Below are 25158 nucleotides of genomic sequence, written 5' to 3' on the forward strand. Positions count from 1 at the left end.
CTTTTTCTCAAAAATATTCATATGCTCCAATCATAACATTGACTTCTAGTTTGAAGACTCTTCTACTATTTCTTGTTAATTATTATTCTGAACTTTTATTATATGAACAAATCACGTGTTGGTAACATTCCCTCATGTTGTTCCCTTATAGCTCTTCTCTCCCATGCTCCTGTTACCTTGGACCCTCCTCAGAGGGGTGATGGGTTTTTAACATGGATCATGAATGCATTAGTCACTCTCTGGAGGAGGAGAGAGACAATGCATAATGCTATTCCTTCCTGCCCTGTGGCTCTTACCGTCTTTCCACCCCTTCTTCCAAAATATCCCCTGAGCTTTGTTAGGGTATTGTAAATATAGTGTGGAGCTCTCTGCAGCCTCTAGCCTTCTGCTTTGATTAGTTTTGAGTGTCCTCAGTCTCTATCTCCACAATTCTACAATTTCTTTATGGGTTATTCTAGTTGTTTTCTTTTTGTTTGTCTTTTTAGAAAGACGGTGTATCTATTTTAAGTGTTCTTAAGTAAAAAATGATGGTCACAAATGATTGAGTTAAGAGTTAGCAGAGGAGCAATAGATTCTACTAGTTATAGACAAGTAAAAAGAAAAAGAATAATAGTACATTTAGTGAGATATTCTAAAGTAACTCTATGAAACAACCACTAAGACACCTCCTATTTTGTGTGATTGTTTATCTGCCTCAGAAAACAGCAGCAGTGAATTTTTGAGCATTTTAACTCCCTAAATAGCTAAATATCGGAAATTGACCCATATCAACTCTTCCCTAGAAACACTAAGTCTTTTGGTCATGACATTGAGCACATCCCAGACATTGGTGGTAAACACTGTCAACTGCTACACAGTATACAATAATGAATATTTTAAATGAAACTTTTCTGAGTGAATGCACTTACAGATCCAAATCCTTGGTCATTGAGGAATCCATTGCTCAATTAATAAAATGTACATTGATTTTTTTCCATCCAATATTCCTTCTTTTTAGATTATTCATGAAAGACAAAAAAATTCCTATAAGAAGACCATTATGGCTGGCATAAATAATGATAAAATTAGTATGTATTTAGGTATAGTGTGAGTGAGATTACCTAGTCACATTTTCTTTTTCTTTAACATAACTGCAAGAGCTTTGTAGAAGTAAGTAGCATGTAGATTTTGAACCCAATCTTGACAAACTAAAGGTTAGAAGTGATCTTGTTAGGAAATTTTTCCCATCTCAAAGCCATGGCTCTTTCTACTGCTTCTGAATAAGGTTTATATGATGGCTTAGATTCAGTTAGGTTTTTGCTCCTTTACTTTTATTACAGCTCCAGAATTGAATTTTGGTGATACTGCTGTTTAAATTTTCACATTTAATAAGCATTTTATTACAAAATATGAAAATCATATGTGTCATTTCTATTTAGATATATTAAGTATTCTCTCTCTCTCTCTCTCTCTCTATATATATATGTGTGTGTATGTGTGTGTATATATATATATATATGTGTATATATATATATATATATATATATATATATATATATATGTTATTGACAACTCCTATACTTACAACAAACTCCCTCCCCTCCCCCACCTTTCCCTTCATAACTCTGCTCTCCATTCATATCCCTTCCCTTTCTCCATTACTCTCTCTTTTAATTTTATGTCATCATCTTCTTCTCCTATTATGAGGGTCTTATGTAGGTATTGGTAGGCACTGCAAGGTCTTAGATATCAAGACCAATTTCTGTCCATACAGTTGTACGTAAGGAGTGGTCCTTCCTTGGGCTCTCACATTCTTTGTGCCGCCTCTTCCGCAATGGACTCTGAGCCTTGGAGGGTGTGAGATGTTTCAGTGCTAGAAACTACTCTGTTCTTTCTTCTCAGCACTACATTGCCTTTTGGGTCATCCCAGGGGTCATCGCCATCTGAAAACAGAAGCTTCTCTAGCCAGAAGTGAAATTAGCATTAATATATGAATATGAACATTAAGTGTAATGCTTTAAGGGCAATTTGATGAAAGTAATATATGCATTTATCCAGACAAGAGCAGGCTTTACACTCCTAAGGCTCATGACCTCCTCTGTCATAGGCTTTTTGATTAGGTTTTCAGTACCAGGCATGTATTCCCTCCTATAGAGTGGGCCTTCAGTCCAATTTGAGAGCAGTTGGTTTTCCCCAGAGCAGACATGCCATTATTGTGCTCGTTCAATCATTTGGCCTGTCTGGCCAAATTTGAGGCTTCCAGTGTCCACTGTTTTCACCGCTAATTACTTCTGTCTCCCATAAGGTTGCATACAGTGCTGCTTTTTCCAGCTTTCAATTGGCTGGGCTACAGGGAGAAGGTTTTCTGCTCAACTCCAACTTGTTTTCTCAATGACTTTGCCACTCAGTCATGTGAAGTCTTCAGCAATAGTGTCTTACCATCTCTATCTCACAGGAAACCAAGGGCCCTGGCAATGCCCCATAATGTTGTAGAGGCAACAGGGACTTCCCTGGCCAACAACTCACTGAAAGTCCCATCCCTGGCATTGAAATATTTTTAGTAACAATCTATGGCTTCTGGATGTGCCATTATTCAAGAAAGTAGATATTCATACATCTGATTCAGAATATCTTGAATTTTGATTGACCCTCCCCCCACCCTTCTTTTATATAGTCTCTTCCCCTGACCTAGCTTAGGCCTTTCCCCTCCTTGTAATGTGTTCTTCTATTTACCTATATACAATACCACCCCCCCCCCTTATAGCCTTTTTCTAGCTTATGGGCCTCTACTACTTCTTATGGTTCCAGCTCATTCACAGATCCATACATTTGTACTTAGGATCCACATATGAGAGAGAATGTGTGACATTTGGCTTTCTGGGCCTGGGTTACCTTATTTCATATAATCCTTTCTAGATCCATCTATTTCCTTGCAAATTTAGTAATTTTATTTTTCTTTACTGCTGAATAGACTCCATTGTGCAAATGTACCACATCTTTATTATCCATTCATCTGTGGATGGACATCTAGGCTGGTTCCATTTCCTAGCTATTGTGAATAGAGCAGCAGTTATCTCTTCTTTTTGTTTAACCTTCTTTGAAATCTGTTTTCTAACAAAAGCCTCTACCTGATCTATTTGGGAGTGAACTACATAGATAACTGTAGAAAAAAGAAATGCATTTTTCTTGTCAGTTTTTTTTTTTTTCCAGTGAGCTTTGTTTTCTATGTATGCTTTTGTCATTTTACTATAGTAATTAATGAAAATGTATTTTTTAGGTATCTTTGGTGACTTTAGTAGCAAACACTCTTGGCTACTCAGATCTTGGCCCCATTAAATCTCTTCGGACACTACGAGCTCTAAGGCCTCTAAGAGCCTTGTCTAGATTTGAAGGAATGAGGGTAAGAAAACAATATTTCCTAACCTAAGACTCTCATTAGCTATAGTGTGAAGATATTCTAAAATGAGCATGTTGTTTTCATAGACTGTTGATATATACACATGTACAAATACATATTTATGCATGTATTGGTTGCATATACTTATGCACATATATGCAGTTATGCACACAGTGTTTCAAAATGAATATTATTTGACATAAGAATAATCAAGGGCTGGAAAGATAGCTTAGTGGTTAAGCGATTGTCTATGAAGCCTAAGGACCCCGGTTCAAGGCTCAATTCCCCAGGAGCCACATTAGCCAGATGCACAAGGGGCACAGCATCTGGAGTTCATTTGCAGTGGCTAGAGGCCCTTGCTTGCCTATTCTTCTCTCTTCCTCTCTCTCTCTCTTTCTCTCTCTCTGCCTCTTTCTCTGTCTGTTTGTCCTCTCAAATAAATTAAAAATTTAAAAATAAAATATTAAAAAAGAATAATCAATAGTCTAACCCAATATATATATATATATATATATATATATATATATATATATATATATGTTCAAATGACTCATATAAGTCTCCTTTCTCTTTTTACATGGAAATCCTTCCAATGCTAGAAACTGAAGTGACAGCAGTTAAGGCTAACACCACCTCTCACACACATATCAAGGGTTTACCTATATTAGGTGTTTCAATTATATATAGTTAACGAACTCTCCTAATACTTAGGGAACATAAAAAAGGACAGGAAAGTCAAGAAACATTATCTATCATATTTGCATACTCAAAATTAGTACAATTATATCAAAATTACATTTAAAGAAAATCAAACTTCTAAGAGTCTAGGTTCATTTACAGTAGACTTTCCAGTTCCCATAAAGAGAGTTATTTAGTAGAGGCAAACACAGTGAGAAGATAGCAGTGTGCCAAAATCCTAACTTTAATGGCTGAACAAAATGATCAAGTTCTTGATAATATGTGTAGGAGACAATGATTTTGTTTTCTGCAATTAGTCCATTTGAATTTACCTTGGCTGTCCAACACATAATATACCCTCCTCTATGACCAAATATGCCAAACCTTCATCCTATTGTGTTGTACTTATTTCTTTCTGTGACTACCTCTCCATCTTTAGTTTTCGAGCAATTTATCATAGAGATTGATCTAGCTCACTTGTTCTCTAAGTATGGTTACTAAGTAGCTACGTGTATCACCTGAGAATTTATTAAAAATGCAAACTCCAAGCCAAGTGTTCCTAGCTGCCCAGAACCAGAGGCAGAGGGATCAGAGGCTGCTCTAGGCTATCTAGTGAGACCTCATCTCAAAATATCAAGAGCTAGGAATACAGTTCATTAAAAAAAAAAAAAAAAAAATATATATATATATATATATATATATATATATATGCTGGGCTACAGAGATGGCTTAGTGGTTAAGATGCTTGCCTGCAAAGCCTAAGGATACATGTTCTACTCTCCTCAACCCACTTTAGCTAGTCACACAAAGGTGAGGCAAGCATAATGTTGCACATACCCAGTAGGTGGCACAAGTGTCTGGAGTGCAATTTCAGTGGCTGAGGCCCTGGCATGGCACAACTCTCTCTCTGTCTCTCTCTTTCTCTCTCTCTCTCTCTCAAACTCTCTCTCAAATTAAAAAATAAAATAAAAATAGAACACAGGCTTAGCATGTGTATGGAACCAGGTTTGTCTGTCTCCAGCAAACACACACGCACACACACACACACACACACACACACACACACACACACCCCTACCTCCTGGGCCTCAGTATACATCCTGTTGAATGAGACGTTATCCAGCCTCATGTGAATATTAGAGACCTCATACAGCCTGGCAAATCCTTACTGTTAGCCATTCTAACTGAAGTATAATGTAATCTTTGACTGTTGAATGCATGCAGTTAATATTGCTGCCAAGAACATGAGAAATCACAATTATATAAAAATATTTCATAAGAAAACCTTAAATACTGTCAGAAAAAAAAATCCATTTCATTTTGTGCATCTAGGTGGTATTATGATTTTTTACCTTAACTTAGTTTTATGAACATTAGCAGAACATTACACTGTATTCAGCCCTTGAATTAGAGCTCTGGGTTTTCACAAGCATAGTATGTGCTTGTCACTAGAAAGCCACTTCTTTTGACAGTTAAGCCACTTATACTCTTTTTTTCTCATTTATAATACAAGTGAATTGAATTCAGGAAAGTGTTCTAATATATGTGGAAGAAGAGTGTGTTTATTTATGCTTACTATGAAAAAGGTTTTTTGGGAGAATAAGCAAAAAAAAAAAAAATACATTAGAGTCATGAGGCTTTTAAGTCTATTGTCTTCCCCACCAGAGGGATAGATTCCATCATCCTGCCATTATGCGTTCTTAGCATGAACTGTAAGATAGCCTTTGTGCTATAAGAAGCATGGACTATAACAGACCCAATTCCCCCAAAGTAAATAGAGCAAATTGTCACAGAACAGGGAAGCAACATTCTGTGGTACTTTCTATTTAAAAATAAAACAACAGTAAGTACACAATAGCACAGGAATTCCACATAACGGAGGCTGCCTGAAGAAATCTAAGTACTGTCTGTGAAAAGCCCCAAGCAACAGCAGGAAGTCCTTCCAGGCACAGAGGCTTTGTAACAAGGAAGAGAGTTGATCACACAAGGCTTTGGGGATCAGTGTTCTCAGGTGGGAAGCACAGTGAGGAGAAAATGTGAACAGGAATGTAGGCTTGATGAAGAGCTGGCCATTCTGAATTCCTTCACTTCCTGTTCATCTTAATGTTTTTGGACATCATCTACAATATATGTCCTGATTAAAGTATTCCATCTTTTCAGATTTTCACATCATTCCATGTTCTGCTGGAGACTCTAGAGTATAGAATAATGATCATTGTTCTGACTTAGGGGGTTAAAATAAAACACCACTCAGGAGCAGATCAACTATTTTTATGAAAAAAAAAATCATCAGAATACAGTCATGCCCATTTATGTATGTATACCATGTGGCTACAATGGCAGAGCTAAATAGCTGCAATAGAGAATACCCCACACTGCCTAATATACTTAAGAATATATTTTTCTGGGATAGAGAGATTGCTTAGTGGTTAACGCACTTGCCTGCAAAGTCAAAGGACCCATGTTTGACTCTCCAGATCCCACAAAAGCCGTACACTCAAAGTGATGCAAGCACACAAGGTTGTGCAAGCATCGGGACTTCAATTTCAGTGACTGGAGGCTCTGGAGTGCCAATTCCTCCCCCCTCTTAAAAAAAGTTTTAAAAAATAAGAATATATTTTTCTAATGTCTATTCTAAACTACCTTATATATAGTCAGTGATCCCCAATGTGTCTTGAGAGCATGTAAAACATTCTACAATGGAAGTAGGCATACTATTATGTTTTCTAACAAACTAACCTTTAGCTCATTCACATACAAATGTGGACTAGAACTAAGGGGTACCTAGAGGTAGGTTTCTGAAAGATAAGATAATTAAGAAACTCAGGGGAGTGAAAACATTGACACAAGTTGTTATGAAGGAAACCTGAAGTAGTAAGATGCTGGATCAACTTATAGGAAATGCTGCAAGGCAGAGAAAGGAAGTGTTAAAGATAGACTCTGCCTCCTTTTTGTTTTAGCCAAAGCCAGTGCTATCTATATTTGGCTAAGCTCTTACATAAAAACTATTTTTAGAGTTAAAAACAAATAAATTCAAGAACATCGATCTCATTTTGAAGAACCGCCTCAATCTCAAGAGCTCAAACCACTACAAGACCAATGTTAACTCCATCTGTGATCTACCAGCAGTCTCATGTATGAGGAAAGGAGCCTTTAATGCTGGTGGTGCTTCTGGGATGGACAGATATTAATAGGCATCGTGGTGTTTTCATTATTATTCATGTTTGTCTCTCTCTTTTCTGGACTGTGCAGATTTTATGACTCCATCATATCAATATCAGGTTTTTGCTTTGCTGGGTTTTTTGTTTGTTTGTCTTCATTTATTTGAACTGTCATTTAGTCTCGTATTTTTGCTAGTAGTCATAAGATGTCTACACCCATTAATTTCAAGATTTGTGTCTCCTCTAGTCTTCCTTGACATACTCAGCATAGGTAGCAGGCATTCCACTCATCAATGTCAGGTGCTTGACTCTATGTCTGATGCCATCATTTCTCCAGTGCTTCATAGATGTCTGTCTGACCTTTCCTAGGGAACCTAATCAGTCTCTGCTTTCCTTTGGACACTAGGTGGTGGTAAATGCCCTCATTGGAGCCATTCCTTCCATCATGAATGTGCTGCTTGTGTGTCTCATATTCTGGCTCATCTTTAGCATCATGGGAGTAAATTTGTTTGCCGGCAAGTTCTATGAGTGTGTTAACACCACAGATGGGAATCGATTTCCAACAACTCAGGTCGAAAACCGTTCTGAGTGTTTTGCCCTTATGAATGTCAGTGAAAATGTGCGATGGAAGAACCTGAAAGTGAACTTTGATAATGTTGGGCTTGGCTACCTGTCTCTGCTTCAAGTGGTAGGTGACTCATTTCATAAATACTTGGTATTTTGATATATACAGAATAAAGGATGTAAGTCGTTGTTTAAGCAGTCTACTGGACTGGGGAGATTGCTCAGTGGTTAAGGTGCATGTCAGCCAAGCCTAACAACCTGGGTTCAATTCCCCAGTACCCACATAAATCCAGATGCACAGAGTGGCACATGTATCTGGAGTTAGTTTACAGCAGCTAGAGGGCCTGGTGCACCCATTCTCTCCCTCTCCCTCTCTCTCTCTCTCTCTCTCTCTCTCCCATTGCAAATAAATAAAATATTTTAATAATCCATTAACTAGAAATAAAAGTACCATGTGACATTTTAAGTAGAGTTGATTTTTTAAGTATCATCCAAGGTTTCTTTTGTTTGAAAGGTCATTCACTTTCTGCCATAGAATTGACTGTTAAATTGTGTTTGAAATTCTTTTCCTACATTGAGATTCAACTGGGCTGCCAGTTATAGCAGCAAAAAATCAGTATGTTTATTCTGTCTTTTCCACACTGGAAATATATTACATCATCTGAAAGTTGCTTGCAATGACGTAATGCATGTCTGTCTTGAATGTTGCTGGTCTTTCTTTAAGCATGCACCCTGGAAACATGGATCAGAAGCACAAGCTTGCTGGATTTGAGAATGATTGATCCAACTATTTCAGATATCTTGAACTCCCTCCATTGCAACATCTGACTATTGCTCAAAAAATAGTAATATTTGGACTTCTATGTGTACACTTCAGGGGAATGAAAAGAACTTTCTAATAGCACAGAGAGTCCTTGAAAAATGGATAAAAATTGTTCCCTTCCCTAATAAAATATCTTCCACTTTGGGAAAGTCCAAGTTGAAATGCAATATTCATAGGTCATTATAACAATAGAATATCGTCTCTAAAAGCATAGCATCTTTATATTAAGTTGGTGTTTTCAAATATAGCAGAACTATGTGATGCTACTTAAAAAAATAACTTTAAATATGAGCCACTCACTCAACTTATATAAATATTATATTTACAGGCAACATTTAAGGGGTGGATGGATATTATGTATGCTGCAGTTGATTCTGTTAATGTAAGTACAGATTAATCTAACAATAAGCCTTATGATTTAAATTTTTTGAAAAGCATCACCCTGGAGCCCATGAATGTACAAATAGTTTAAAACTTCTGCTCTCTAGGACCCTAGTGCTTATGAGAGCAGCATTGGGAGCCATAGCCTAATGCAAATTCTGGGACTACCACATTGGACAAGTTTTGCAATTGACTTTGGGAAAAAAATGCTTCTCTTCTCTGAACCTCTCTCATAGGGTAGTTGTGAGAATTTGGCAAGAAAATTCAAATGCAATGCATCACTAAATATTAGTTTCTCAAAATAAGCATAAGATAACTTTTACTCATTGTTTTTACTGTTTTTATAATTTGAAGCACTAGACCTTCTAGGAAATAAAATCCATGCCCAGGAAGCTTAAGAATCACATGCTAGTTTGTGTTGTTATGAAATCCAGTGAAAAACTATGAAATCCAATATAAAAAGAAGTAAAGTTTATATAAACATAATATTATGTCCTATATGGGTTGGGGGATTAAAAGGCATCCTTTCTGTCATTTAATTATTAACATGTCCTCTCAGTATGAGATCAAGTACTACATATGATTAGGTCCTTAGTAAATCATGTAAAGATTATGTGTGTGTAGATAGTAAGCAACTATTAAATACTTCCTTGTTATTGAATAAAATTTAAGAACTAGTAGGCCTCAATATGCTGAGGCTTCTGAAATACCAATTATACCTAATATAACACTGTCTGATACCTTGGCAAACCTACTGAGAATGAAGATGATGATTTTTTTTTCTCATTTGTAGGTAGATGAGCAGCCCAAATATGAATATAGCCTCTACATGTATATTTATTTTGTCATCTTTATCATCTTTGGGTCATTCTTCACTTTGAACTTATTCATTGGTGTCATCATAGATAATTTCAACCAACAGAAAAAGAAGATAAGTATTTCAAGTGTTCTCTTCATTGCACTGAAAAGAAATGGATGATTATTTTCCTAACATATAAAAGTTAATTTGATATAGTTAGAAGTAATTATTTTATGAATATTCTATCTTTAAAATATTTGGCCAAGTATGGAATTGCATGTGTTCAGTCTTACTCAGTTTTGTGCAGAAAATTTCCAAAGTCATACTTTTTAATCATGTTTATTCTCTTTTTGTTTTTTATGTTAACTTTAGAGGACTGAATAGTAAAGAAAAATCATTAATTCAAAGCAGTGAACAACTTTATTCACAGTAGTTTTACTTTTTACCACAAAAGCAGTTTCTTTATTTTCTTGTGAGCCACTATGCTGAACTGCACGTGTGGTGGATAGCACTCGACTGAGAATAACTTACGGCATGGCGCCTGAGTTCAGGGCATTTATGTCACAGCATAAGAGAAGATGTAACTAATAAAACATGAAATTTGCTGCATGCTTAAAGTCAAATGCTCTCCTAAGATTTTTACTCTATTAATCTTCAATTCATACCAAAATACAATGGCTTAAACAAAAGCAACTTAGAAATCCAAAATCACAGTATTGGAAATGCTGAGTTCTTTTTTTTTTAATATTTTAAATGGTTTATTTTTATTTTTATTTATTTATTTGAGAGCGACAGACACAGAGAGAAAGACAGATAGAGGGAGAGAGAGAGAATGGGTGCGCCAGGGCTTCCAGCCTCTGCAAACAAACTCCAGATGCGTGCGCCCCCTTGTGCATCTGGCTAACGTGGGACCTGGGGAACCGAGCCTTGAACCGGGGTCCTTAAGCTTCACAGGCAAGCGCTTAACTGCTAAGCCATCTCTCCAGCCCTGCTGAGTTCTTTTTAAGCCTCTAGCCAAGGAGCCTTTCTGATAAGACCCATCTCTGTTAACCCAAGGCCTTCCCTGTCTTATGGCCATATGATTCCTGTTCTCTCTGTGTACTTCTCCCCTCTTCTAACGACACCAGTTATACAGGATTAAGCAACCACCTCACTTCAGTATGTCCTCATCCTCATTAAATAATATTAAGCAACAATAGTATCACCAAATGATCTCATATTCTGAGGTACTAGAAGTAGGCTATGTACATATATATATATATATATATATATATATATATATATATATATATATTCAATATATATGGTGGGGACTGAATTCAACCTGTAAGATCAACTATAATGTTATTATTATTATTATTATCCCTTCCCTTAGAAAAGAGTAAAAGAGAGTGAGACTTTAGCATAGTAATTGGGTGTTTACCTAACAAACACAGAGTCCTAAGTTTGGTCTCCAGCACAAGAAAGAAAAAAAAAAAGGGAGGGAGGGAGGGAAGAAAGTAAGGAGGAGGAGGGAGGGAGATAAAAAGAAAGGAAGAAAGGAAGCAAGGAAAGAAAGCGGGAGGGAGGAAGAAAGAAAGGAAGGAAGAGTTGATAAAGAGAGAAAAAGTGAAGAAAGAAGGCAGGTAGAGAAAGAGGAGGAAGGGAGGAAGAGGAGAAGAGAGAGAGGGAAAGGTAAAGGGATAAATAATAAAAAGAAAATAAAGCAAGGGAAGGAAAAAGCACAATGAGAGTAATTGGTAGTATGGCCCATGTATCTTGAGTATTTTGTCTATAATTTCATGCCATCTACTATGCTATATCTTTAAATATTGCACATTTGTTTTAGTGATCAGTATAGTGAGAAAAGTTAGCAGTATACAAGCTGGGCATGGTGGTGCATGCCTTTAATCCCAACACTTGGGAGGCAGAGGTAGGAGGATAATCATGAGTTTAAGGGCCCCTTGAGACTAAATAGTGAATTCCAGGTCAGTCTGGGCTAGAGTGAGACCCTACCTTGGAAAACAGGCCCTTGGTCATTGTATAAGTATGAGACATCTCAAAAGGCCTGGTAGGAAGAAGACATGCAACAACTGGGAAGTCAAAGGATGGACAAGCCACATTAAGGGGATGGAAGTGTGTGATCATGTCTAGTGCTGAAAAAGGAGGAGGCAGCCCTTCAGAAGAAATGACAGAACATCCATATTTTATGGATTTTAGCTTTTAGAAAGAATAGCTTTTAAAATGGTGATGCTTTGGTCTTCTGGAAAGTTTATATGAAAACTACATTAGATACTCTTCAGTAGAATCTAATGTATTGTTGAGGTATTTTGAGCAGGGAATAATATGTAAGCAAGACACTGGTGTTGATTAGAGCTCTGTTATGTATGACCTTCACGTGTATAATTAGAAGTTTTCCTAGGTAAGTTCTTAGAAAGGTCATGCTATTTGTATGCAGTCTGATAGCTAAACCTAGCTGCATTATAAATCCAGCCCCAGAGTTCTTTTACCCAAAGACTATGAAACTGAGCTTTAATGAACATTACTATATTAGTGAGGTACAGAATGACTAGGAGAAACCAAGGTTAATTCAGATCCTGGTTTACCTGAAAGCTTAGTCACACCTAGAGCCTCCAAATTAGTTCACTATGACAGTGGGAAATAGGCATTATATGCAATCAAGGTACTTTGTTTTTAATCAGTGTTACTGCTTGTGATTTGCAAGAGAATAGTCTCCCTCTTGGATTTACTGTCAATTAACTGAGTTACTCTGGGTCAGGCACCACATGTAGGTAAAAGAGACCCTTGTAGATTGAGGAGTGGATTACTAGAGAAAATTAACTCATCTAAGAGGACAATGCATCTCTGCTGAAATGTAACTAGTGCTCAGATTTCATTATTCCGAGTCCAGGAAAAGGTCTCTGTGGTGCAAAGCCCACATCTTTTTGCCCATGATGCAATGTTACTGTTTCATGATTTTATACTTAAAATACTTTAATTTTAGCTTATAGCTCTACCCTCTCCCCTTTGGAATAACCAATCCTATTTAAATAGTTTTAACAGCTTTTTGCCATATATGTGAGTACAATCACTCTCTTCGTCTTTAGTACGTTCATGGTGATATGGGCTGTCTTTGAGAGCACTGCAGCCTGATCTTGGCTCTTGAGTGGGTAGGAACTTGGGAACTGGAGTCAGAGAAGACCAACAGTCACACGAAGCTCTCTGAGGCAGTGGCCTCCCAAATCATTGTCTTTATGAATTTTGATATGGAATCCAAGGAACAAAGGGTAAAGTTTAAAAGATTTTATTATAGTTGAAGTGAGGGGTACTATAGCATTAAAGAAAATGAAAGAAGCCGGGCGTGGTGGCGCACGCCTTTAATCCCAGCACTTGGGAGGCAGAGGTAGGAGGATCGCTGTGAGTTCGAGCCACCCTGAGACTCCATAGTGAATTCCAGATCAGCCTGGGCTAGAGTGAGACCCTACCTCGAAAAACCAAAAAAAAAAAAAAAAAAAAAAAAGAAAATGAAAGAATGCAAGGGTTTCTGCCCAACTGGAGTGCGGATTCTAGAAAATGGGAAAAGCTCACCTGCAGACCCAGTTGGGGGTCTTTCATGGGAGCCCCCAAGATATGTTTAGGTCAGTTATTCCTGACTTCAGGAGTGTAGAATTGGGTTTTGTGGAAAAGGACAATCTTTCTGGGAGTGGTAAAAGGGTGGCAATCTACCCTAGGAAAGAAGTCCTTTAAAGAAGAGATGATAAAAGGCTAGACCCTTCTGCTTTTTTTTTTGAGGTAGGGTTTCAATCCAGCCCAGGGTGACCTAAAATTTATTATGTAGCCTCTCAAACTCATAGAGATCCACCTACCTCAGCCTCCTGAGAGCTGGGATTAAACGCCTAATATTATATATATATATATATATATATATATATATATATATATATATATATATGTATATATATATATATATATATATATATATATATATATATATATATATATATATTTGGTTTTTTGAGGTAGGGTCTCACTCTTGCTCAGGCTAACCTGGAATTCACTATGGAGTCTCAGGGTGGCCTCGAACTCACGGTGATCCTGTTACCTCTGCCTCCCGAGTGCTGGGATTAAAGGCGTGCGCCACCACACCTGGCCTGATATTATTTTTGAAGTAAAAAGACCAGATTCTCCCTTACAAGCTAAAGAATGCTTGCTTCCATTTGGGAGGAAGGAACTGTTACCCCCAAACTGCATCAATGTGATCATTGAATTTTTATCGTGAAACATAAATCACACTACTGAAAATAAGAACATACATAATTAGTAGATTCAAAAATTTTGTACTATATTTATATGGATGCAAAATGTATATCTGGCCACTGAAGAGTAAATTCTAAGTAACAGCAATCCTTATGAGGAGGCTAACAGCTACTATCTGTGTTATAACAGTTGAGAATGCTTTAATAGGACCCAAAGTGTTTCAGATTTCAGTTTTTCTGGGACTTTCTGATTATTTACATATATACAATAAGCTATTTGGGGAATTGGAATCAAGTTTAGATAAAAATTGCTTGTGTTTCATGTACAAATTGTACACATAGGATGTAAATAAATTCCTGAAACATTTTGGTGTGCCTACGTTTTGACTAATTCTCAAAGCATTAGGTCAGGGATGAAATTCTTCCCTGTTTGTTTCATGTTAATGCATAGAATTTTTCAAATTTTGAAACATTTTAGATTTTCTGAGTAGAGATGTTCAACCTGTACTAATTAACTTTATGAACTGTTTGCCATATATTAGCATTATGCTAGCATGTGGCATGGATTGTGTCAACTAACCCTGTCAGCAAATGGATGTCATGCTCTATAAAAATAACATGATCTGTGCTCTGGGAAATACAGAAACTTGTCTAAGGGTCAGAAAGATGATATATGAACAAAGATAATCTAGAACTAGGATGGATGACAATCTTAACTAATGTACACTGTAGTTCTGTCATATGCTGACATGGTGAAAGGTAAGCCTGACCTACTAGTAGAATTTCAAAGAGTCCATTTTTTTGCAAGGATTATACAATATATAGTAGAACAAAACAGCACAACCTTCTGTATTGGAATATTTAAAACAACCCTGTTGGTTGAAACCCACCTTTCTGCATTTTAACAATCAGTAGAAAACAAAATATACAACTTTGACCTTCAGAATTCTTTCCTCAGTATGTTCTTAACTACATTGGATAAGTTTTGGATAGCATAGATAGTCAGCTGCCACTAATAATCACTGAAGGACCTGGATTTCCCTTGACATTGGCATCAAATCTCTATCTCAGACCTCACATAAACAAATCAGATAAACACCAAAATTACTTAGGACTATAAATCAACTGTCAGAAAGATGAATGACAACTCTATAATAAAAAGGAAGTTAGGAGGATTTTAGGTCAGCTGGGACTAGAGTGAGACCTTAGCTAAAGAAATAAATGAAATATTTTTTTAAAAAAGTTGGCTGTGGTGGCACATACCTTTAATCCTAGCACTTGGGAGGCAGAGGTATGAGGATTGCCATGAGTTCAAGGCCACCTTCAGACTACATAGTGAATTCCAGGTCAGCCTGGGCTAGAGTGGCACCCTACTTTGAAAAAAACAAAAACAAATCAAAGCAAAAAGGAAGTTAGAAGATCACTAGGTATTGGTCAAATGGGAAATGCAGCCAGGGAGGTGGAGAGATTGCTCAGTGATTAAGCCTTTGGATGCAAAGCCTGCCTGCTTGGTTTCAATTCCCCAGTACCCACTTAAAGCCATATGCACAAAAGTTTCCTGTGTCTGGAGTTCATTTGCAGTAGAAATAGGCCTTGGTGCATCTGTACTTACTCTTTCACTTTTTCTCAAGAAAGTAATGCAGCCTGACATGAATCTTAACGTCACTTAATCTGAGACAACTATAGGGAATCATAAACGTCATCTTCCACTCCAGGGTCCACAAGTTAAATAAGAGATTCAGAACCTTAAGTACCCAGAAATGAATCTTTAATGGATCATTTGCAATTATATTATGACTTTTAAAAAGTGATATTATAGGAGGGATGGCTTAGAGGTTAAGGCATTTGCCTACAAAGCCAAAGGACCCAGGTTTGATTCTCCAGGACCCATGTTAGCCAGATGCACAAGGGGGAACACACATCTGGGTTTGTTTGCATTGTCTAGAGGCTATGGCATGCCTGTTTTCTCACTCTCTCTCCCTCGTTCTCTGTCAAATAAATAAATAATAAAAATAAAATATTAAAAAAGTGATATTATAGACCAAAGTGGAATATGCATACTTGTATAAAAATTATACATACTTTAAGAAATTAACAGGTCATTAAGAAATAACCAAAACATTTAGCCCTCCTTTTTGAGATGTCACCTTTCTACTGTAGAAGGATTGAAATACTCATCCAGATGTTAGTTTTCTGAGGCATCTTAGTGATTATGTTTCTGCTTTTTTTAATTTAAATTTTATTTTATTTTATTTTTGTTTATTTGAGAGAGATAAAGAGGCAGACAGACTAGCCAGAGAGAGAGAAAGAGACAAAGGGAGAGAGAGAGTGAGCACACCAGGGCCGCCAGCCATTGCAAGCAAATTCCATATGTATATGCCACCCTGTGCATCTGGCTTACATGGATCCTGGGGAGTTGAACCTGAGTCCTTTGACTTTGAAGGCAAAGGCCTTAACTACAAAGCCATATCTCTAGCCCAGATTATGGTTCTTTTAACATAACCAGTTGTAATGTCTTTCAGGTCCCTCAAGCTTGATGACTTACTTTCTCTGTATGTAGAACTTTATCATGTACAGTATTGCTATCCATCAAGTATTTGTGTATAAATTAGGGGAGAGGGTGAAATTAAGAAAGCAGAGTTTCTTGGCATCAGTCTACATGTACATAGGCATACAGATATTGATAAAGAAACATGTATTACATATATATTACTTTTTGCTTATTTTCCTCCATTACAGCAATGGATATCAGAAAAATAAATATAATACATTATTTAATAACACACAATAAGTACACTGAAAATAAAACTAATATAGTTTTAGGTATTGTTTGAGGCCCTTACTCTTTATTAGAATCCAAAATGTTAGCCAAATTATGAAAGAGGATAATTTTATTACTTTTATAAAACTTAATTTTATAAATGTTTATTTAAGAGAAAATTTATTTTTATTTAGTATAAATGTAAGAAAAGCAGCAAAATGGATTTCATTTCCTCTTTTATATATTTTAACCTAGTTTGTGGATCTGGAGGAGAAAGCTACATGCTGATTCTGCTTTTAACTAGATCTATTTTTATTTCTTTACCTTGGAGGTCAAGACATCTTTATGACAGAAGAACAAAAGAAATATTATAATGCAATGAAAAAACTGGGGTCCAAGAAGCCACAAAAACCAATTCCTCGACCAGGGGTAAATTTGTTCACACACATGTACACAGACATATATATTCCTAAGGATGTTAATTTTAAAATTATTTTAATTTCTCCAGTAATGCATATATGAACTTATGTATAAAACTTGGAAATTTTAGTATATTTCCTGTATATTTTTCTTTCAGAACAAATTCCAAGGATGTATATTCGACTTAGTAACAAACCAAGCTTTTGATATTTCCATCATGGTTCTTATCTGCCTTAACATGGTAACCATGATGGTAGAAAAGGAGGAACAGAGTAACTACATGACTAGTGTTTTGTATTGGATAAATGTGGTGTTCATCATCCTTTTCACTGGAGAGTGTGTGCTGAAACTCATATCCCTTCGACATTATTACTTCACTGTGGGATGGAACATTTTTGATTTTGTGGTTGTTATCCTCTCCATTGTAGGTAAGGACATTTAATTAATCAAATTTTAGTTTGGATAAATTAAACTTCACATGTTCCAAAAGAAGTATCTAACCCTTGAGTGTAATTTTACTTTTCGATAAACTAGAATAATGTAAGAATGAAGAAATTTTAGAAAGAAAAGAAATTATTTGTTTTAAGTATTTCTGTGTGGGTTCATACCACAGGCCTAAAAGTCAACAGTTCTTATCTCTTGGGGAGACATAATGTCTGTTGACATTAGATTCCAAAGTTGGCTCTACAAATCTGGCTAACATGTACATTCATAGATGTATCTTATAAGCCAGTGTAGTACCTAAAATTACTTCCAAAATTAGCACGTATGAAAACTATTTTTTGATTAAACTAAACAATGCCAAAATATTTGAGATTCAGGAAAATCTTCCTAAATTCAGAGTCTCACAAAAATGCCAGTTTTATTTCTTAAAGTTTAGTGCTTAACCAGTCTATAAAATAGTTATTTCACAACTAAGTCATTCATGTCTATGAACCATACAGTATGATTTTATATTTATGTTCCTTTTATTCTCATAGTCTATTATTTTTCATTATCTTCACACATATCTAAGATTTTAAAGTTATGTTTATTTTAAGATGGGACAGTAATTAAACAGCACCCAAAAAGTTAAAGGTTATATAACCTAGAACCATAATACTTAGTCCCACATGGTATAAAATCAATTTTTAAATAATATTATGACCATAACTAATACTAATTTATAACAAACTAAAATTCAGGTAAGAATCCAGGCCTAATAACATGAAATATAACAGTGAAAGAATTAAAATTAAAACAATGGATTCTTCTATCACTTATATTTTCAATAATGCTGACCAATGCATTTAGAAAAGAAAACAAAGAGGCACACCCTCGCCATATCGTGATATTCCTCTGAAAGGAAAGAGCTGTGTATTCGGTGCACACATAGGACTAAGGAGGCTGAGATAGGAGGATTTGGAAGTTCTCCATGATTCTGACTAGATGCCTGATTAAATGCTATCTCAAAAAAATTAAATTAAAAATAAAATGGAGAAGAATCAACTGACAAATTTAGTCAGATAAGAAAGGTAAAATTTTAAAGTACATAAGAAAATATTAGTAACTGTTTGAAATGTGGACAAAAATAAGAAAAAATTATATTTGGAAAATAGTTTATTCATAATTATAATAAAAATGAGGCTAAAAATCTAATAAGAACCCTAGCATAAAATATATAATATTTCTATTGAAAAACCAAGTACAAAAAAGCTGAAATAATCAAAAGACTTATCTTGTGATTAGATAGAGATTCTCATTAAAATTATGACTTTTTAAGTTAATTTATAAATTCAATGAAATTGCCTGATTATAAACTGGAGATATAAGTCTAAGCAGTCAAAAATTCATCTGGAGGAACTAGAAAGATGGCTCAGTGATGAAAGGTGCTTGCTTGCAAAGTCTGCCAGCTTTGGTTCAATTCTCAAGCCACCTACCTAAGCCAAATGCAAAAAGTAGTACAAGCTTTTAGTGTTTGTTTTTAGTGGCAAGAGGGCCTGACATGCCTGTCCACACATACACATGTAAATGAATAAAGAAATATAATTTGTCTAGAAAATAATTAAAATAATAAGATATGATTACTTTATGGCCTGCAAAACATACAAACCCACATTTGATGCCCGAGGACCCACATAAGCCAGATGTACAAAATGGCACAGGCATCTGGAATTCATTTGCAGTGGAGGCCCTGGCATGCCCATTCTCTCCCTCTCCCCCTTTCTCTCTCAAATAAATAAATAAATATTTTGTTTTAATTTCTCTGTACATAAATTATATATATATATAGTGAACATCCTAACTAAAGAAATAAGCAAAATTCTAATTTGGCCACAAAGAGAAAAGGGTAGAAATGACCAATAAGGATATAAAATATCTATATACAAGAAATATGTAGCTTCTTTTTTCAACAATGGAAATTACTCAGAATAATAGATGGATTTAAGTGTCATAAATAATTTCTGGTAAATACTGCAAAGAAGGATAGTGTTCACTACTGGTCAGCATAGGTAGAGGCAACTTCATAAGCTGCTGTGAAGTATTTTAATTGATCTAGGCTTTCTTGGATATAAGTTTAATAATATATATTGAAAATTTTATGGATTCATCTACTTATTATCAGAATGCATACTGATTCAATTAGGAAAATGTACTGTTTATATATTTATTTTGGCTAAAACGAAACTGCAACTAACATAACTATTTGTCTACTTACAATTATTTAGATAGCACACACACTACACAGTCATAAGAATTGTCATTGGTTTGGAAATTTCTTTATGACATAAGATTAAGTGACTAAAACAAATTATTATGAAGAAAAGTTACAAAATCTTATGACATGATACTTGGACATGTGCATGCCCTTGCATAGAAAAACACCAGGAATGGTACTGGAGCTGGTTCACATGTTCTCATCAGAGGTGAGGAAGTATAGAGAAACAGCTGAGTGCTGCAAGTAAGGTTTGGCTATACACCCCGAAGCCCAGCCCTAGTGACACTTTTCTCCAGCAAGGCTGTCCCTCCCAAAGGTTCCATAACTTTCCCAAACAGTGCCACAAACTGAAGATTCAGATACATGAAGCTGCAGCAGGCACTTTACATTCAAACCATCACAATGGGCTACCTGTACCTCTGTACCTAGAGACAAAAAAAAAAAAAAAAAGATTAAAAAATCATACAACAAAGGAGAAGTCCATGACCTTACTAAAGGGGTGGGGGAATGTGACAACGAGTGAATTGTAAAATGGAATTTGAAACAACATAACGGTTCTGAATTCATGAGATATGGTGACATAAAGTTATTTAGAGTCATGATATTTTGTAACATGAATATATAACATTTCCTTTTAATGTTTTCCCTCTTTATATAGGTATGTTTCTGGCTGAGATGATAGAAAAGTATTTTGTGTCCCCTACCCTGTTCCGAGTGATCCGTCTTGCCAGGATTGGCCGAATCCTCCGTCTGATCAAAGGAGCCAAGGGGATCCGCACGCTGCTCTTTGCCTTGATGATGTCCCTTCCTGCCTTGTTCAACATCGGCCTCCTGCTCTTCCTCGTCATGTTCATCTACGCCATCTTTGGCATGTCCAACTTCGCCTATGTTAAAAAGGAAGCTGGAATTAATGACATGTTCAACTTCGAGACCTTCGGCAACAGCATGATCTGCCTCTTCCAGATCACCACCTCGGCAGGCTGGGATGGGCTGCTGGCACCTATTCTCAACAGTGCCCCTCCTGACTGTGATCCCAAAAAAGTTCATCCAGGAAGTTCTGTTGAAGGAGACTGTGGGAACCCCTCTGTGGGGATATTCTATTTTGTCAGCTACATCATCATATCCTTTCTGGTCGTGGTGAACATGTACATTGCTGTCATTCTGGAGAACTTCAGTGTGGCCACTGAGGAAAGCACAGAGCCTCTGAGTGAGGATGACTTCGAGATGTTCTACGAGGTCTGGGAGAAGTTCGATCCCGATGCCACCCAGTTCATAGAGTTCTCCAAACTCTCAGACTTCGCGGCTGCCCTGGATCCTCCTCTTCTCATCGCAAAGCCAAACAAAGTCCAACTCATCGCCATGGACCTGCCCATGGTCAGCGGAGACCGGATCCACTGTCTGGACATCTTATTTGCTTTTACAAAGCGGGTTCTGGGTGAGAGTGGGGAGATGGATTCTCTTCGTTCACAGATGGAAGAAAGGTTTATGTCTGCAAATCCTTCTAAAGTGTCCTATGAACCCATCACAACAACACTAAAAAGAAAACAAGAAGATGTATCCGCTACTATCATTCAGCGTGCTTACAGACGTTACCGTTTAAGGCAAAATGTCAAAAATATATCAAGTGGATACATAAAAGAAGGAGACAGAGATGATGAATTGCCCAATAAAGAAGAAATAGTTTTTGGTAATGTTAATGAGAACTCAAGTCCAGAAAAAACAGATGCAACTCCCTCCACAGTCTCTCCACCTTCATATGATAGTGTAACAAGACCAGACCAAGAGAAATATGAAACAGACAAAACAGAAAAGGAAGACAAAGGGAAAGATGGAAAAGAAAGCAAACAATAGAGCTTCATTTTTGATATATTGTTTACAACCTATGAAGGTGATTTGTTTGTGTTAATGAGACTCTAATAAGGAAGTCTATGCCAAACTTTTTATCAAAGCATTCTCAAAGGCAGTGTATCCACTAGCTCTGATTCACTAGGGTGAGAGAACAGCACTCACATCTGGCTATTTTTGCATTGGTGAATGATTCTATAAGAATTGTCAGAGTAACTCTATAGGGATTACTGATTATAGCAAAGTAAATTTAATTTTTTAATAAATCAGAAAACCATGTAGACAATTTTCACATCTCCTTTGTTATCTTTTAATTAGATTGTAATTAGTCATGCCTCCCATGTAAATATAAAAGTCCAGATACACAAAGATACATGTTCACACACACACACACACACAGGGACACAGAAAAATATTTATCATTTAGAAATCAGTGAAAGTATTTTGCCTTGAGTTTGCAATGAAACTCCTGATAGAAGTCTTGGGCATTAGTAAAAAATGGTTTGTCTAAACATCTTATTAAATAGGGAGCTAGAATCTGTGTTTATGTACAGAGAATATTTTATATTTGAGGTGCTTAAAATTACTCTACACTGCATCAGAACCAATTTATATGTACCTATTAAATGCCATAGGACTAAAAACATATAGACTATATCTTTCATGAGATGCCTTTCATTACCCTAGATTCATATTCATGTTTAATTATAGACTCATCTTGATTTTGCTTCACAAAATATAGAGTTCTGTTGTTGCTTTGTTTGTTTTGTTTTTGTGTGTGTGTGTGTGTTAAGACTGAGTGAGCTGTGTTGCCCAGGCTGATGTCTCATGCCTGGGCTCAATTGATCCTCACACCGCACCCTACTGAATGACTGGGACGTCAAGCACACACACTGTGGCACCTTACCTGTCGTTTTATGTCCCATTTCTCTCAAACAATAACCACAGATTTTGAAAGTTTATTCAAAGTAAATTCCTCAAAATAGAAACAGTGAAAATACTTAAGAGAAAAAAAGCAATAAACAAAAGCTGTCTTTAGTATTATTAATTCAATCTAACATTAACCCAAAAATACTGATGATAATGACCCAGCTCTGAATCTCTTTTGCCACATCTATCTTCTTATGTAGCTTTGGTTTGTTAACATTTAGCTTGAAGAAAATTGAATATTACCCTTCAGTGAAATGTTTCTTGATGTGCAGTTGTCTGTTTGACACCATAATATTTGTTTAAGCAGATGACATGGGCACAATTTGGCTACATCATTTATATAAGGTCCTAAATGTGTCTGGTAACCATCCAAGTTATAATAAACTGTGGGCTTTTAATACTTGCTTACCAGGTGTTTAGTATGGGTGAAATGGCATTCAAATTGTGATTTTTGTCAGCTAAGTTTCTTGTCATTAACTTGCTTTTCTAACCTGTGGAAGGAATTCTTTTGGGCATGTATTCTTTCATCTATAAAATGTGGGGGATGTTACTATGTCCTTTATAATCGAACCTAGTAGTTTTTTTTGTTTGTTTGTTTTTGTTTTTGCATTGATCAATAAAGTAGCCTGGGCTTATAATTTTAAAAGTACACTCAGTTTGCTCTAGATATAACCATCTCATCAGGATTGGGAATCTAGTTTATTTAAAAGCCCTTATTAAAAATAAATGACCTTCATGCATTTTCTTATGAGTCCATTCCAGGAACATGAAAACTTTCTTCCAACCAGTTACCCACACATAGGCAGAAAAGGAGCTATATAAGAAAAATGTGGTTCCTTTTCAAGCATTTCAAAAGAAATTTTGAAACAAACACATAAAATATATTTCATCAGTCTGCTTCATAAATCAAAAAAAATACAAGTCATATTTTCATAAGTAATTAAAACATATATTCTATGTTTCCTGCTCAGTTATAAAGAGAGGTTTAAATATTTCTAGAAAGTTGAAGAGACATGAAAACAGACAAATGAAAAGGGAAACACTAAGAAACACAACTGTGAGAAAAATAAGACAGACATATTTATGTAGAATTTTGTATTCAGAATGTTTTCAAATTGTGATGCATTTTACATCGAGCCAAGAGATTCTCACTTCTACACATTTGTACTACTATAGCTAGGAAGTTAAATCTAGAGCCAAAGGTTCTTTACATCTGTGTTTAATCATTCTTCTTAGGTTACTTTAACCACATTTAAATTTATTATGGAAAATACTATACAGTGTTTGCCTAGACTATACAGAACACTGCATTGCATACCTCCTAGCTGATAAAATTAGGCTTCAATCATCTGATTATGGAACCACACAAAACATAGTATATTTTAATGCATTTGGTTAGGAAGTTAATATTCCCTTAAACTTGAATTCAGTTTATCTTTTTATTTGCACCCATTAACATATAACTGCATTGTGAATTTTTATATGATGTAGTATGAAAGGATATTTGGTAGTCGGGTTTATCTGTAATTTACTATTAATGTTTTCACATTGCATTACTTTTATGTAAAATTTAAAAAAATATATTGACAATGGGTTCCTTAACTCAATTTTTTTAGCATTTAAGAAAGAGAGAGAATTACAAAGTTGTTCTTTGTTCTACTTCATATTAAACTCTTTCATGCCAAACTATAACATTTTTAAGTATAACACATTTTATACATATATGCTTTGCCCCAAAATAACTACTTATGACATTTATCAGTTAAAAATTGTTTGAAACAAAGAGATCATTAAGCAAAGCCAAAAATAAAATTAGCCCTCTTTTTTCATGTAGATTATACTGATAATAAAATATCGTCTGTCTGAAGACACTATAATAATAATAATCTATGAACTGAAAAATCATTAAAATTAGTTTACCCAATTCTAGGTGAATATTTGAAAACAAATATGCATTAGAATAAAGTGGAGGAAAATAGATTTAAACACAAATCCAGGTGTATAATTGGATGACATTGGGATAATCTCATTTTACTCTTTCATCTCTTACCTACTTCATAAAAGATTTTAAGTGATTTGTGAGCTACTTCTAAATACTAATTGTCACAAATTACAATAAATATGTTTAGCATTATTTTATAGAATTTTTATAGTTTTATTTAAAAGATTGAGAATCAATATGCACAATTAAATAAAGCAGTCCTTACAAGCAAGCTCAGAAATTGTCAATGGGAGTGATGAAAAGAGGGCTCCCTAAATTAGGATGGTCAAGAATTAGCCTGGGTTTAGAACTTAAATATAGAGGCTACCAATATTTTTTTTGATATATCTGGTTTACTATGTGATTAGTTTCTTGAGGAAAAAAATCAAGAATTGCTTCAAGAAAAAATAAATTAATAGCCATGAATATAATAATACCATTTATATAGAATTCTTTACAAATTTCATAAACATATGAATGCTCAAAATGTTTGAGTTTGTCAAAAA

At 35.6% G+C, this 25158-nt stretch overlaps 1 protein-coding gene across 5 annotated transcripts in view; it reads left to right on the forward strand.

Moving 5' to 3' along the window:
* The window catches only part of Scn9a (sodium voltage-gated channel alpha subunit 9), a 165220-nt gene extending 141041 nt beyond the window's left edge, over positions 1-24179 (forward strand). For all 5 annotated transcript variants that reach the window (XM_045147273.1, XM_045147275.1, XM_045147274.1 and 2 more), the window contains 7 exons: positions 3257-3379; positions 7622-7903; positions 8931-8984; positions 9777-9914; positions 17103-17207; positions 17356-17626; positions 20555-24179. In XM_045147273.1, the coding sequence (XP_045003208.1) occupies positions 3257-3379; positions 7622-7903; positions 8931-8984; positions 9777-9914; positions 17103-17207; positions 17356-17626; positions 20555-21747 (2166 nt within the window). In that variant the 3' untranslated portion in view covers positions 21748-24179. The remainder of the gene's footprint in view (positions 1-3256; positions 3380-7621; positions 7904-8930; positions 8985-9776; positions 9915-17102; positions 17208-17355; positions 17627-20554) is intronic.
* Positions 24180-25158: the final 979 nt, after the last annotated feature.

The sequence above is a fragment of the Jaculus jaculus genome, chromosome 4, assembly GCF_020740685.1.
Source record: "Jaculus jaculus isolate mJacJac1 chromosome 4, mJacJac1.mat.Y.cur, whole genome shotgun sequence".
In the NCBI taxonomy this organism is placed as follows: domain Eukaryota; kingdom Metazoa; phylum Chordata; class Mammalia; order Rodentia; family Dipodidae; genus Jaculus; species Jaculus jaculus.